This window comes from Mesoplodon bidens, assembly GCF_964165515.1.
Source record: "Mesoplodon bidens genome assembly, chromosome: 12".
Lineage (NCBI taxonomy): Eukaryota > Metazoa > Chordata > Mammalia > Artiodactyla > Ziphiidae > Mesoplodon > Mesoplodon bidens.
In genome coordinates, this window is record NC_138168.1 from 26861094 (window position 1) to 26877224 (window position 16131).

Consider the following 16131-nt stretch of genomic DNA (forward strand, 5'->3'; position numbering starts at 1 on the left):
TTGTTGTGTGCTGGCTTTCTCTAGTTGCGGTGTGCAGGCTTCTCATTGTGGTGGCTTCTCTTGTTGCAGAGCACGGGCTATAGGTGCGTGGGCTTCAGTAGTTGTGGCACGTTGGCTCAGTAGTTGTGGCTCACGGGCTCTAGAGCGCAGGCTCAGTAGTTGTGGCGCACGGGCTTAGTTGCTCCATGGCATGTGGGATGTTCCCGGACCAGGGCTCGAACCCGTGTCCCCTGCATTGGCAGGTGGATTCTTAACCACTGTGCCACTAGGGAGGTCCCTCCCCTCATGGATTTTTAAAGGGAGATTTAAAAAAGTTTTAAGAATGTGAATTTGGTTTTTAAATAGGATTAAGTGCTTTTTTACTGTCATAAACTATACATAACATAAAATTGACCATCTTAACCATTTTTAAGTGTACAGTTCAGTGGCATTAAGTACGTTCCCATTGTTATACAACCATCACCACCATCCATCCCCAGAACTTTTTTTTGGATTAAGTGCTTTTAAAGTGCATTGTCATTTGTTACAGGTTCCAGGGATGTAAGTAGAATCAGCATTTGATTAAGGCTATTTATAGGTAGCAGTGCATCCTTCTTTAAAAAACCTCCATGTTTTCTGTCTTCTAATCGTCTTTCTTTCCTCTCTTGGGCTAAGGACCAGGAGTGCCCCAGGGCATGTCCTTTGCCCCTCCAGTGTTCCACCAGAAAACTCTTTATGTAAAAGTCTTGCCAGCCACATCATAGACCCCAAGAAGGGAAGGGAGGGGAGGGACCTTGCCTCCTTTCACAGGTGAAGAACCTGAAGTCCAGCAAGGTGACAGGTGTCTCCCAAGGCTATGCATGACGCACATCTCCTGACCCCCTTGCCCTGTGCCCCTTCCGCCCCACCAGGAGTTTTCCACACTGTTCACCCATCTCCCCATTCAAGCCTGTGCCCCAGGCTGGACTTGATTTCCTCAGTGCCTGTCAGAGATAAGACGTGCCCTCAGAGACTTCAGAACTCTCTCTTGTTACAGACTTGACTGTCTTACTTCTGGGGTTTTAGTCCTTCTCTCAACTGCAGTTAGGGGAAGAGTCAAGTTCCGTCTGGCGCCCTGACAGAGAAAAAGAAGGTCGGCAATCCCAGGAATCTGATCACAGAGAAAGGGGTCAAATGCAGCATAAATCAGCGAGGATGCTGTCATGAAACATCAGAAGAGGCTTCTTAGAGATGTGCAGTGACAGCCTGAGTCCCTGGCGTCCTCAGATGTCCTAGCATAATCCCTGCCTTGCTCTAGGCCAGGGCCAGTCAGTCAACAAGTACACGCGCCCTCCGGTCATGAGTGCCAGCTAGCTGACACAGCAGGCTAGTGAGTCCTCTGACCTGGGGACGGGAGGACTCAGCAGGGAGTAAAGATTCCGGGCATTGCTGGTTCCCTTGCACAGCACACAGCCCGGCTCTCAGACCCACTCTCCACAGATGTCACAGTCACACTGCCGTCCCCCGGGGTGGCCCTCACCCAGAGGTCAGCTCTGTGGCCCAGGGCTGTTGTGCGGTTGGCTTAGGGTTGCCACTGAGTTTGTGAACAAAATGGCTCTTCCCGGCATGCACTGTCTACTAACTAGCCCACCAAGCCCGGCTGGCGCGCGGTGATGGGGATGTCCCTGTGTCGGGTGGAGGGAGGGGCCGGAGACAGCTGACTGCTGTCCCTGTCTCCCCGCCGCCCGCAGGGGGATCAGACTGCCTTGCACCGGGCCACGGTGGTGGGGAACACGGAGGTCATCGCGGCGCTCATCCAGGAGGGCTGTGCTCTGGACCGACAGGACAAGGTGAGGAGGGAAGTGGGACGGGGCAGCCTGAGGACCCTCTTTGGGACCTGCCGAGCTCGCGAGATGCGTCATTCCTGAGTCAGCGCTCTTGCCTTAACATGAGGAAATCGGCCCAGGATTCCTCAGAAAGAGTATCTGATATTGAATTTTTCCAAGTTTTTTTTTTTTTTTTTTTTTTGCTGTACGCAGGCCTCTCACTGTTGCGGCCTCTCCCGTTGCGGAGCACAGGCTCCGGATGCGCAGGCTCAGCAGCCATGGCTCACGGGCCCAGCCGCTCTGCGGCATGTGGGATCCTCCCGGACCGGGGCACGAACCCGTGTCCCCTGCATCAGCAGGCGGACCCTCAACCACTGTGCCACCAGGGACGCCCCCTGATATTGAATTTTTAAAAAACTCATCCCTCTGTTCTGTGGCAGCAGTGGGCAACCACATAAATATAAATGGTGAAGAAAAAAAGTCTAGAATTAGTGACCTTTGGAGGCCTGGGTGGGGGAAGGGATATGTCCCAGCCTCTCTCTGTTTCCTTTTTTTTTTTTTAAGATAACAGAGGGACTTAATTTATTTAAACTACACTAGAAGAAAAAATAAGCAAAATCAAGTCTTTAAAAAATCCCAGTGACACAGACCTACTAGAGAATGGACTTGAGGATATGGGGAGGGGGAAGGGTAAGCTGTGACAAAGCAAGAGAGAGGCATGGACATATATACACTACCAAACGTAAGGTAGATAGGTAGTGGGAAGCAGCCGCATAGCACAGGGAGATCAGCTCGGTGCTTTGTGACCGCCTGGAGGGGTGGGATAGGGAGGGTGGGAGGGAGACGCAAAAGGGAGGGGATATGGGAACATATGTATATGTATAACTGATTAAATTTGTTATAAAACAGGAAAAAAAATTCCCAGTGACATATATTAATCCAGTGTTTTTAAATTGTCAAACCATCTTAAAACATGGGACTTGGCAATTAAGTGCAATCTGGCCTCTGTCCACTTTTTTTAAACAACCTTTTATTACAGTGTAACATATATATACAGAAAGGTGCACACTAATACGTGTGCAGCTCAGTGAGCTTGCACTGCCTGAGCACATCTGTGTGAGCCCCCAGATCAAGAAGGAGGTCATTACCAGGACCCAGAAGTGCTCCCACCTGGGACCCCCTTCACTTTGCCTTCTGCTTCCTGCTTCCGGGACACATATCCGCCACCACCATTCCCAGCATCCCAGCCTTTGGTACAGCCCTCGAGACCCTAGACTTCCCCTGTGGGTGTCAGCAATATCAGGCCCGTGGCTTAAACTGTGTTGAATGAATGTCTAAGCCAGAGCCTGGACGCAGTTGGACACTGTCCCTACACTGCCCCCAGCTGACGGCCCTGTGCCTGGCCTGGAACAGCCAGGAGGGCGTTTCCATCTCTCCTCTCTGTGCCCCCGTCCCCTCACCCCTAATCCCAGGTCCCACCCCACGCAGTTCATTGCACTTAATGTGTCTTTAATAGTAAGTTAAACAAATACAAGTTATGTTTAATGGGTTGATTTCTATTGAAAAACCACCTATTGAGGACACTCGTTTACCTTATTTACAGATAGATCACTGTCCTAAGTGCCTGCTCATTTGTTTGGGGCCCTGAGGCTTTTGGATTAAACTGGGAGAGATTAGATTTGGGGGAAGAAAAAGGAGCAGTGGAATCTACCTGTCTGCCCTTGGGGCCCTGGAACTTGTGAAGCTGGACTCTTCATTTGACTGACCTTTGCAGGGTTCTCTGTGGGGCCAGAGCAGTGCAGAGGAGGCCCTCAGGGGCGGTAGAGGTGGGGAGGAAGGGGCATCGTACCTCCTGATGCTACGTTCTGTTACACGTGGGCTGTGCATGGGCCCTGGAGCCTTCCTCACCCTGGGTTCCCGGAGAGACTCAAGCCCTAATGCCTGAAGTCATCCACTGTAATACATCCTAAATCTAGAACGCACCTGGAACGGTATTTGTTAGGTACCGTTTCTGGGAGAGTGGAGAAACTGACCACTCAAATCACTGCCTGGGTTCTGTGGTTCAGGTGAGAAGCCCCGGCGGAGAAAGGCCCCTGCTTGTGCCCTGAAGTACCGTGTGCTCTGTTGACGACAGTGAGACGATCAGGCTCGGCTGATGTGCTTTCTCCTGTGTGTGCTCCCCAGGACGGGAACACGGCCCTGCACGAAGCGTCCTGGCACGGTTTCAGCCAGTCTGCCAAGCTGCTCGTTAAAGCAGGAGCCAACGTGCTTGCCAAGAACAAGGTGAGGCCCGGCAGGTGCTAGATCCCCTCGGCCACAGGTGAGGACAGTCCGGCCTGCCTTCCCGGGGGGAGCCTCCTCTCGCTAAGCAGGGCGAGGGCTCAGGGCCGCAGAACCTGGTGCGAACTGAAAGCTTGCAGCGCCTCGGTGGGCGCGATGCACGGGGTCCACGTGGGGGGAGGAGGACCTACCTGGGGCCCCGGCCTCCCGTGAGCGCTGCGGCTTCCCTGCTGTCCCGTTGGTCTATGAGAGTGTGGTTGAGGGGGGGCCAGCCCTGTCCTGCGGGGACAGGAAGGGACAGCAGCCTCTCCTCTCTCTCGTTGTCCTCTGTCACCCCTCTCTCATTCCTCCCCCTCCTTCCGTGCTCGTTATTAGTGAGTCCCTGGACTAGTTCAGAAGCCTCACAGCAGACTGACCCATCTGCCTGGGGCCTCCCCAGAGTGGCCTCAGCCTCTGGCTGTCGTCTCTGTGGGAGAGCCTGGCGTGGACCTCCTGCACAGCAGTGTGGGCTCACCGTCCCCTCCTGCTGCCCCCTCCCTCGGGGGTGCCCTGTGCCTTTCTGCCCGCTGACCTCCAGCCCTGTCCCCGCAGGCCCATCGGGCGGTTTTTTAGAGGGTTCTCTTGGACTGCACACAGCTCTGTGCTGTGTTGACTGGTGAAACGTTTCTCATGGTTCCCTTAGGGGCCGAAAGCTTGAGGAAAGCAGCAAGCCATGCATTGTAACACCTCCAGTAATGCCTGGCTCACTGCCCGGCACGCTGGTGGCTCTCCATTTCTTCCAGGTGGTACATGGTCTGGAACGTTATACCAGCTCGAAGTAGGTGGTTTCCAGTTAATGGATAGGGAGGCCTAAGCTGGGAGCCAGTAGGCTTTTGTAAGATACGTGATTCGTTTGTGACACAATTAGGGCCGTAAACCAGCCCTGGTGGGTCTCCACCACACTCCCTCCTGTCCCCTTCAGGGCCCCAAAAGTATTGTGTGGGAAGCCGTGCGTCCTCTCTCTAGATAAAGCAGCAGGGGCTGTTGGAAGCACAGGTGAGGTGCCATCCCAGAAGAGGGACTTCCATTCTGCACCAGCCACAGCCTCTGGGGAAGCCTCTAGAAGGTCCTTCTCTCCCCCTCCCCAGCTTTATTGAGGTATAATTGACAAATAAAATTGTAAGATATTCAAAGTGTACAACGTGATGATTTGATAATTCCCAGGGGTTAATGAACACATAGATCACCTCACATATTTACCTTTTGTGTGTGTGTGAGAACATTTAAGTTCTCCAATGAGCAAGTTCCAATTATAGAAGACAGTGTTATCAGCTGTGGTCACCACGTTACGCATTAGATCCTCAGGCCTTGTTCATCTTATAGCTGAAAGTTTATACCTTTTTACCAACCTCTGTGTATTTCCCCACACCCCAGCAACCACTTTTCTACTCTCTGTTTCTACCAGTCCATCTTTTTTTCAGATTCCACGTAGACGTGAAATCATACGGTATTTATCTCTCTCTAACTTATTTCACTTGGTGTATTGCCCTAGGTTCACCCATGTTGTCACAAATGACAGGAGTTCTTTCTTTTTTAAAGGCTGAATAATATTCCATTGTATAGGAAAGGTCCTTAGTCAGCAAAGTATAGCAGCCCTTGTCTGGGAGATCAGTATTCATTACTCAGGGTGGGGAAAATGCCTGCTTTGTAGATCTACCTAGGTCACAGGTTTTTTTAATTTCAGGTTTTGACATTGCAGCCTTTTGCATCTGACCTCTTTCACTTTGCACAGTGGTTTTGAGGGTCTTTTATATCGTTTCGTGTATGATTAGTTCATTCCTTTTTATTGCTGAGTAATGTTCCATTGTATGGATGTACCACAATCTGTATTCTAACCCATGTCTTTTCATTTTCTTCATCCAAATGCTTTTCAGCATAATTGATTTTTTTATTGGCGAAGTAAATTTTGGTATATTTCTACAGCCATCAGATTTCTTTTATTTCAGTCATTTATTCAACACATTTAATGACTCCCACGAAGCCAGCAGCTTTGAGACAATCTTCTCTATGTGCACTGAGAATCATACCAAGCCGAGCCCTGAGCCTTGCCACAGGGAGCGGAGTGTTTAAAACACGGGCAGACCCTTCATTTTGGAGGACTAAGCTAGCAGTGGTTCTCTACCCGGCTGCACTTTAAAATCTCCCGGGAAACTTTAAAAACACGGGGAGAGGGGAGAAAACCAAACCCACCTGATGACCAGGCCTGGGGTGACCAGCTGTACCGTTTTGCCCTGAGTCGGCGTCGGGGTTTCCCAGCATGCCGGCCTTTCAGCGCCTACACCTGAGCGGCCTGGCCCCACCCCAGGGGGTGGGGCCATCAGAGTTGCGTCTGCACACCGGACTGTTTAAAGGGCCTCTCAGGTTGATTCCAGACTGCAGTCAAGGGTTGATGACCGACGAGCTCCCGCAACTCTCGGGCTTAGAGCTCACCAGGTTCCTGGAGGTAACAGCGAGGAAGGAAGACTCTGCCTAGGCTGGTTAGAGCTAAGGTGGTGAGAGGGGAGTGAGTGACCCAGCAGCACCCGGTGTTCCTTTATTTTTAAAAACTTATTCGTCTTTTCAAAGGGAAGGAATATAAACCATCCTTGAGTAGGGGCAGACAGTGCTGTGTGATCCAGAGAGGAATAAAGCAGGCCAGGGAAAAGCCCTAAACAGGCAGGCTGATAGCTCTGAGCCCACAGCTGCAGGCCCTGACGCAGCTTTTAAGCTCAGCAGAACAAACACTGAGCTTATGTATTTAATCTCCTGAGTCCTTGCAGGCTGACACTAAATCACGTTGCCTGTTTCTCTTGTTGCTTTTCTAGGGGTTAGCAGCAGCCTTGCAGGCCTTATTCCCATAGTTTCAAAGAGTTCTCTTCTTGTCGCGAATTCTTTTTGCAACCTTGCTGTGGACATGATTCTGACCTTTGGTTGCCATTTTGACCTTGAAGGTAGAGTCCAAAAGCAAGAGGGCCTCTGTGTGGGAAGTGACAGATGCAGTTGTATCACGGCCTGTTGGGTGGAGGCCTTGTCCGTCGTTCAAGTTTTGATGTTTCAAGAAAAACACAAGATTTAAAAAGGCTTGCAAATTCTGTTAACCTTTAGCCTGCCGTGTCGGATGTGGCCTGTTTGCCTTCCTGACTCTGTCGGTAGGGTAGCCAACCAACAGCTATCCTAACACAGCTCATCTCCGTGTTCCTCTTGTCGCTAAGAGGAATGACCTCGTGCACGTGCACAGCTCTCTGCCATTAAGATGCTCTCCTAGGCGCTCCGAATCAATCCTCACAGCCTCAGCATGTAGGAGCCACGCTCCATTTCACAGGTAAGGAATTCAATTAAGAGCCTTGCCCAGTAGCTTGCAACGAGTTAAGTGGCAGAGCCTAGGACTTGGAACCAAGGTTGACTATGAGCGATGTGACGCTTCTGCCCGTTTGGATTCCCCATTAAATGTTTTTGCCACCGAAGCCCTGGGACCACCGATCAGGAAGCAGAGAACGTGAGCCTTGACTCTTCTGTGAGTAAGCCTCGGCCCCCCCACCCCGCGGCAAGGCCTGCGCGGTGCAGGCCCGCGGAGGAGGGGTTGCTAACGTGTGCTCCCTTTTGTCTGCTTCCCTCCCAGGCGGGGAACACGGCTCTGCACCTGGCCTGCCAGAATAGCCACGCCCAGAGCACACGCGTCCTCCTGCTGGGCGGCTCCCGCGCCGACCTCAAAAATAACGTGGGTGGACAAAACCGGCCTCCCTCGCGCGCTCTCATGTCGCCTCGGAAAGTAACCCTGCAAGCATGCTAGAGTATTCACATGTAGGCAGTAAAAAGGGTTCGGGGACTGCCGAGAAAGTATTCATTTTTTTGCTAATTCCTAAGGGGTCCTTTAGGGGGATGGGAAAGAGGAATCAACATTCGGAAACACTGCTTTTCTCCCATCCTTTCTCCCTCGCCCCTCAGCCTCGCAGTCTGTTTCATCGCGCACAGCAGGTGTCTAGCATCTGAGTTTAGTGAACGAAGCTAATTGTTTTCGGGAAGCCTGTGCCCGCAGAGGCTTCCTGAAAACTCTTAGCAAATATTGGTGGATGCTGTACCCGGGAGACCTTCTGATGCTCCATGCCCGGCGTCTACAAATCCATTACTGAGGCATCCTTGGGATGAGCGGATGGGCCGGTAGTTCTTAGAGGCGCCTGACCTGAAAGGTGCCGTGGGTATCCCTCCTCCCTCCACAGAGCTGCATTTCCTTCATGAAGCCTGTGTCTCAGCCACGTGACAAGAGAATCTGAGGCTTCTCTCAAAAATGGCTTTAGCTGGGGCCCCCTGATTGGGGGCAGGCTCATCTAAAGTGGTTCTGAGAACGCTCTGAACTTCAGCTTTGAGCTTAGTTCTTTCTTAATCCGGAGGGAGAAGGTTGTGCTGACGGCCAGCATCTCTAGACAGAAGTAGAGCTTGCATGGAAACGCCAGGGGAGCGCTGCAAAAGGTCGCCACGTTGTCTCCAGTTCTGTTTTCTCTCCGGGAGTAGTTTTTCTTGAATGCTCTGTTTTATGCTCAGCGATTGCTTCCTCATCAGCTCCCTAGACTACATTGCTCCCCATGGGATACTGGGGTCCTACTAAAATGGGATGCACTTGAATTTTTTAGAGTACAAGATCTTCAAGTCCAACGGCTCACCCTGCTCTCCTGGTCCTCTCAGCCATGATGGATCTGTGATGGGGAAGTCTCATTTCCAAAGCAGTGCTGTTGGCCTTAATCAGGGTACTCCAGAGCCTTCGGGCCGTAGGAGAGGCTGGGGTCAGCGGAGTCTTAGTAAATGCCAGCTAAGCAGAGCCTCCCTGAGCTCTTGCGAAGGTCTCATGGGGAGCAGGCATCCAGTGTATGAAACCCGAAACAGTCTGCATGGTGGGGAAAAAGCAGGGCTGCAGACAGAAAAGGGCTGTGAGTTGTGGAGTGAGCGTCTGTGATAAAGGAGATGCTTATAATTCAGGCTGTTACCTTCTAAAGAATATATGCTAGCCTGCCAGCTTTTAAATGATATTTTCTTTTTATCTTCTCTGTTTTGTAACAACTGCTCAGACTGTGCTTAGAGTTTGATTTCTGTCCGCAGGCAGGCGACACCTGTTTGCACGTTGCTGCGCGCTATAATCACTTGTCCATCATTAAGCTCCTCCTCAGTGCTTTCTGTTCTGTCCATGAAAAGAACCAGGTCAGTGCATGTGTCCTTCCCATGGTTAACCTGCAGGTGTGTTGGCACAGATGGGAGCAGAGGCTGCTGGGGGGCGGTGTCCTTTCCCAGCCTGGGACTTGGCCAGTGCTGGCCTTTGCAGGAACCATGGAATTGCTGTGGCCCTGGTTTATCTGGCCTCCTGGAGAAAGCATGCCCTTAGCATTCCAGTTCATCTCACCACATTTGCATAGGGAACATTTTCTGGAGATCCTGGGGTGGGTTTTGTTTTTAGTGTGATTTTTAAAAAGGAAACCCACAAGGAAGAGTGGCTTAGTAAATAAGCAAGGGCATTAGGTGTCTCATGACTCCTGAGTTCTCTTACCTGAACTGCCACCTTTATGTGAGCTGAGGGAGTCTCTCTTTTCTGTAAAGTTCAGCACCTGATCAGTATCTACGCCATATACTAGGGTTTTGAAATCTGTGATTATTAGTGTTCTGTGGAAATGTGATTTTCATAGTTACGTGGATTTTTAAAAAGTTGTCTTGTTATTTATTGATACCTATACCTAAGTGATGCATTGTTTGACTTTTCTGAGTTTGGGTATGTGAATCTGAAATTTAAAAAAATAGATTCTGATTCAGATTAAAAATACCCTATAATGGTGGTTACTGACCCTGGCCACAAATTAGAATCAACAGAGGATTTAAAAATACCATTCCTAAGTCCCACCCCAATGTAAATGATCAGAACATCTTGGGGTGAGGTCCAGGCAATGGTATTTTTAAAAAGCTCCTGGCCTGAGTGTGCAGACAGGATTGAGAACCACTGACCTTGTAAAATACCTAATTCTGTCATTCTACAGCCTCCCCATGGATTCTAGGTTCATCAGGTTACCCCCAAACAGCCCTCAGCAACCAGTGCTGCTTCTCAACCTGGGCGGTATATTTCAATCACCTGCGAGCTCTGGGAAATCATCATGCCCAAGCCACACTCCCGGCCAATTAAATCAGTGTCTTTGTGGGACCCAGGCATCAGTAGTTTTTAAGGCTTCCCAGCTGATTCCAATGAGCAGACGAGACTGGAAACCACTGCTCCAGAGCTTCCCTCAAAACACACAACTAGGTGACTTAGGAATGAAATGAACACTTTCTTCGGCTACTTACCAGAGAAGGAGGGCCTTGGGATGGCGGGATTTTCATGCTTTACTTGTTCACCTGCCAGGAACGAATGAATGATTTCACTTCTATATTGGTTTGACTTATTTATGTCATTCTGTTTGGGAATTAAAAACAGTTTGCATTTGGAACTGGCCCACCAAGCTGCATTTGACATAGCCTTCTTTCACAGTTGATTGAAATATTTTTTTGTTAAAAACAGCAACAACAGAAAACTTAGGCTATTTGGTAAGAATTTGAAAACATCTGGTGTTAAGCGAATACTGATTCTCAGTGACTCCACCGGAACAAAACACCCTGGCCTGCAGGATGATTCCAGGTGGCCCTTTCACATCCCTGAGGATGGCTTCAGGGCTGGGATATTACTCCAGGGCCTGTGCAAGTAGCCATCTTCGAAGCTTCTGCTCATTCTAACTCAGAAACCAAGGGGTTCTCTGCCCACCCCCTGCCTGGGCAGAGGGACAGGGTCCAGAGCTCCTGGCTACCTGCCTGTGATCCTGCTTTTCAGGTCAGGTCCCACTATTCCCAACAACCCAGGCCCAGCACGACTTTGCCCCCTGCATTTAATCCTGTGCTGTGATTTCTGGCATCTCCACTCAGAAAGGAATGTGGTATTCGTGCATAAGTTCATTCAGTTCCAGAATCTCTTTCAAAAGAGCCACATTTAAACAACAAGGTCCTACTGTATAGCACAGGGAACTATATTCAATATCCTGTGATAAACCATAATGGAAAGGAACATGAAAAAGAATATATATATTTATAAAACTGAATCATTTTGCCATACAGTAGAAATTAACACAGCATTGTATGTCAGCTATACTTCAATAAAATAAACTTTAAAATTCAATGAAGTATGAGTTAAAAATAATAAAAGAACCACATAACACTTTAGCCAAGGTCAGTCAGTCTAAGACAGATTTTAGTTTGACTTTGAAAAGCCACCACCAGGCCATAGAATAAAAAGCCAGAGGCCTGTGGGCCATGATCCGATGGGGTTTAGCCGGGTTTCTTCTGATTAATTCCAGGCTGGAGACACAGCACTTCATATTGCTGCTGCCCTAAATCACAAGAAGGTGGTTAAAATCCTGCTGGAAGCCGGAGCAGATGGGACCATTGTCAATAACGTAAGTGGAGTTGCAACAGTGGTTTCTAAAGGCATTCCCACCCCTCTCTGGGTCAGGGCGTGTTGTCGCTGCCTCGCCCCCTGTGGACTCCAGAGCATAGCCTCACCCAGGCTTGCTCGGGAAGACCATGCGGCAGCACTGACCCTACGATCCTGGGGCCCGCGGGGGTGGACTTGAGGGGACCCTTGCTCTCAGCAGCCCCATGAGTTACAAACCCTGAGGGCTCATCTTCAGACAACTCAGCGAGCATGTCCTGGCATGAAAAAGGGTCAGGGGCATGTAAGTAAACTAGCAAGTGGATGTTACCGAAGGTGAGTTCTAGGCCTTTTAAACACATGTGGTCCTCAGAAAAATGGCCACCAGGCTAATCTTCCTCAAAACTCCAACTGCTTTCTCTCTAAAATCGTCTTCTCTCATGCCCTCTCTCTCAATGTCTCCCTCCTTCCCTCCCCTCCCCTCCCCTCCCCCTCTCATCCTATAGCAGGCACCAGCTCAGGCACCCTCTCTTCCTCAAGGTTGGCCTGTGATCTCTGTGCTCCTGAAATTGCACAGACTCGGGGGGCACTGGGGGTGGAACAGTTGTCTGGGGAGTTGGGGGTGTCGAGGCGGGTAGTCCCCCCCCAGCTCTAGTACCTGGATTGGTGGTACCTCCCCCATGATGCCATGAGCACCTTTCCCTTCCCTTGAATCCCACTGTTTTCAACTCCTGGTCTGGGCTTTAATCTCCCTAGAGTCTCCGTTATGGCCATAGCTTCCTAAATGTTTTTCACAGTCCAGTTCCTGAGACTGTGGCTGGGCCCTGATCTGCCCTTCCAGGTGTTTTCTCCATTGTACTCCCGGAAAATGTATCGCTCGGCTGGGTTTTTATGATGCTTTATATTTTCTCAAGTGACATGTTCCACCTTGACCCCATCTGTTTTGTTTTGTTTACCTCCCTCATCCCTTTTCCAGGAAGCCTTCCTGGGTGAGCAGTGCCCCTGACCATTGTCTCTTAGAACACCTACTGCTCACTTGGTCAGCACTTACCCCGTGTGCCTGTGTCCTCAGGTGTGACTGGGCTCCCTGTTGGATGGGTGAGGCTCAAGAGCAGGACCATGTCGCATGCACGGTTGTGTTTCGCTGAGCACACGTGTAGGTGCTGGTGTGACCGGGTCACTAGCTCCTGGGAGAGCTGTCCCCGCTGGGCTGTGCATGTGCGGGGCTGGTGTTCCGTGCTCACTGGTCCTCCCTTTGCCTTTCCTTAGGCAGGCCGGACTCCACTGGAGACTGCCCGCTACCACAATAATCCGGAAGTGGCTCTCCTCCTCACTAAAGCGCCCCAGGTAGGATTTGTTGCATTTTCTGTTGTATTGATTATGCGGGGGCTTCAGGGTCGTTGGGATTCCGCGGTTGCCATCTACTGAAGCCAATTCAGACCAACTTAAGGGGACGGATGGGCTTACTGTCCAGGCAGCAGGAAGTGTAGGAATCCACGTGAGCCTTCAGGATACCTGGTACCAGAGATCTCAGGCCCAGCAGGCTGTTCTCATACATGGGCATCATTTCCTCTCTGTGGCTGGATCATTGTCACAACCAGTTTCCTGAATCATAATTTCCCAGCCAGGGAAAAGTTCCAGTTTAAAATGTCATAGGAGGGACTTCCCTGGTGGTCCAGTGGTTTAAAACTCTGTGCTTCCAATGCAGGGGGCGCGGGTTCAATCCCTGGTCGGGGAACTAAGATCCCACATGGAGTGTGGCATGGCCAAAAAATAAATAAAAACGGTAAAACATCGTAGGAGAAGATCATGATTGGCGAGCTTGGGGCAAATGCCCGGAACAGGTGGGACAGAGGTGCTTTAGGAAGATGGTGGCATCTGTTTGACCACGTGGTTAGAAGAGGTATTTCCCAGACAGAGGTGGGATGAGGCATCCGTCTGGGCAGACAAAGCCGTAAATGTCCACTAGAGGCAGTTGAGTACAGTATAGTTTTCTCCTTTTTTATTAAATAGTGGTTTATTGGCCATCATTCAATTTAAGAAGATGACTGATATCTTAGTTGAGGTTGAAACGGTCTAAGTCACAAAGAAATTTAATAGTGATGATTTATAACCTATTTATAATTTTAGCACCCTGAAATAACTTTGTTTATAGTACCTTCCACAGACACATAATTTTTGTATAGTTGTGTCCACAACGTATATACTCTTTGGTATTATGCCCTTTATCCTAACTGTAATAGGAAACTGTTCTGTAGTCTTTACAGTTATTTATCACAGTGGAAGCATAATATTCTTTCTTTGGTTGCTGTTCAGTATCTTGTTAAACCATTTCCTTAATGTTACACATTTAGGTTATTTCCCAGTTAAAGCTAGTCTCTTACAGAGAACACTGATTGGTTTTCCACCTTATTCTGGCTGATGCTGCAGGAAGACAAAGTCTTAGGGAGCCAGAGGGAGAGTCTGGACCCCAGCCTGCTGCACCATGGCCCAATCCCAGCCAGCCTGGGGTTCTGCATGGCCTTGATTCCATTTAAGTTTTAAAAACATGCCTGATATAACTAGCAGTTTCTGGAAATGGTTAAGGCTTTTGTCTCTTGCAAAATCAATCACCCCCTTGCCCGTGGAGAAGGTCCTTCTCAGTGGGCTCTGAAAATCCACAGAGCCCCTGACCGGTGCAAGTCGGGTGCTCTGTTGGAAAAAGGCTCCACTTCTGTCTAGCTGTTTGCAAACAAATTCTCAGCAGAATCACCTCTGGGAATCCGGATTTAAAAAAAAAAAAAATGCTAGTCTCTTGCGGATCAAAAAGGACATGGTGGGGGGCTTCCCTGGTGGAGCAGTGGTTGACAGTCCGCCTGCCGATGCAGGGGACGCAGGTTCGTGCCCTGGTCCAGGAAGATCCCACATGCCACGGAGCAGCTGGGCCCGTGAGCCATGGCCGCTGGGCCTGTGCGTCCGGAGCCTGTGCTCCACGACGGGAGAGGCCACAACAGTGAGAAGCCTGTGTACCGCAAAAAAAAAAAAAAAAAAAAGGACAGGGTGCTATATAAGTGTCAGAATCCGTTAGTTACCTGGCATTTCAGTGTCTGGTACTTTGATGGACAGCTAGCTCCGTGCTCAGCCACATGAGGATCATCAAGTCTTGTGGGATGGAGGGTCCCCCAGCACATGAGGATTGATGTGCCTTTAACCTGCCTGTCATTTATCTTCCAGAGCCCAAGAATCTTGATTCACAGGGATAAAGCTCTCTTGTGGACTGTTTTCCTGTGTGGTTCTCCTTTAGCATTTCCATTAAAAAAATGACTTAAGCTAGGTTTCCCACACCCATATTGAATAGCAAATAGGATATTTTTTAAGTTTTTTTTTTTACATAATTGTACATCCTAACCCTTATTTTCAGTGCAAAGAAAAAACTTTGGAATATGCATAAAATTGCATGCATACTGTTCTGTTGATCTGTGGTTATAGAAATGGTCTTGTCTGAAACGAGAAATCCCCTTGCCTTGGCACCTTAGTTGACCATGGATTTCGATGGTTCACAGCAGTACTAAGAGGACACTTCTTTCAGAGGCCTTAAGATCAATATTCCCTGATTTCTGTGAAGTGGGAAAGATTGATGATGGTCCATTTGGTGGATGGCCTGGCTCTCTGAGAAAGGCTGTGAGCCATGCAGAGTTGTTTTCATTGGCTAATAACATGGTCTATGGAGGGAATTTTTCTGATTATTTTGTGTTTGGGTGAAGTGAGTGTTACTTCTTTTTTATTGCTGTGGTTCACAAATGCTCTGGAAAGTGAATTTCAGGCTGATCCTGGAGCTGTGTCCTGTTCTAAGTGTCTATAAAGCAGATGTGTAACGGGCCTTACTTGCTTCCTTTCATCAGACTCGACTTTTTACTGAGTCTAAAATTTAGCTGAGGACACTGGCTCTCAGACCTTTTTGGTCTAAAGACCCTTTTACTTAAACATTACGGAGGCCCATAAAGAGCTCTGTTTATGTGAGTTTATATCTATCAATAATTACTGTATTTGAAAAGAAAGTTTAGAAATATTAAAGATATTCATTTAAAAATAAGTCCATTTTGTAGCAACATAAATAGCATCATTTTGTGAAAAAACTTTTTCAAAACAAAAATAAGAGTAGCATTGTTTTACATTTTTTGCTCATCTCCTTACTGTCTTACTTAGAATTCTGGCATCTTCTTTTATTGCTGCATGCAGCCTATTGTAATGTCACTGATGTAGCTTCTGGCAAACACCACAGTACACTCATGAGAGAATGAGCATGAAAAATGCCAGTGTTGTTGTACTATTATGAAAATAATCTTAACCTCATGGACTCGGGTCCCTGGACACTTTCAGAACTGCTGGCTTTAGGGGATGAGAATATAATTTAAAAATCCGGTTCAGCTGCAGGCAGATATTGTCAGGAATTCTCCATTTAGGAGGTACCCACTGCCCGTGGAGGACTTTTTGTGTCTTATAATGTGTGTCACTTGAATTTAATGAACACAAGAAGAAGAAAGTCTGACATTGAGATGAAAAACACTAGACTGAACTTCAGAGAGCCCTTATCTATCTGTATAAGAAGACAGTAGAATATTGTTTTATTGCAGAAAGATA

At 48.9% G+C, this 16131-nt stretch overlaps 1 protein-coding gene across 4 annotated transcripts in view; it reads left to right on the plus strand.

Annotated features, from left to right (window-relative positions):
• Positions 1–16131, plus strand: part of ANKRD6 (ankyrin repeat domain 6) — a 213628-nt gene that overhangs the window by 161869 nt on the left and 35628 nt on the right. For all 4 annotated transcript variants that reach the window (XM_081250564.1, XM_081250566.1, XM_081250563.1 and 1 more), the window contains 6 exons: positions 1710–1808; positions 3969–4067; positions 7702–7800; positions 9174–9272; positions 11438–11536; positions 12781–12858. In XM_081250564.1, the coding sequence (XP_081106690.1) occupies positions 1710–1808; positions 3969–4067; positions 7702–7800; positions 9174–9272; positions 11438–11536; positions 12781–12858 (573 nt within the window). The remainder of the gene's footprint in view (positions 1–1709; positions 1809–3968; positions 4068–7701; positions 7801–9173; positions 9273–11437; positions 11537–12780; positions 12859–16131) is intronic.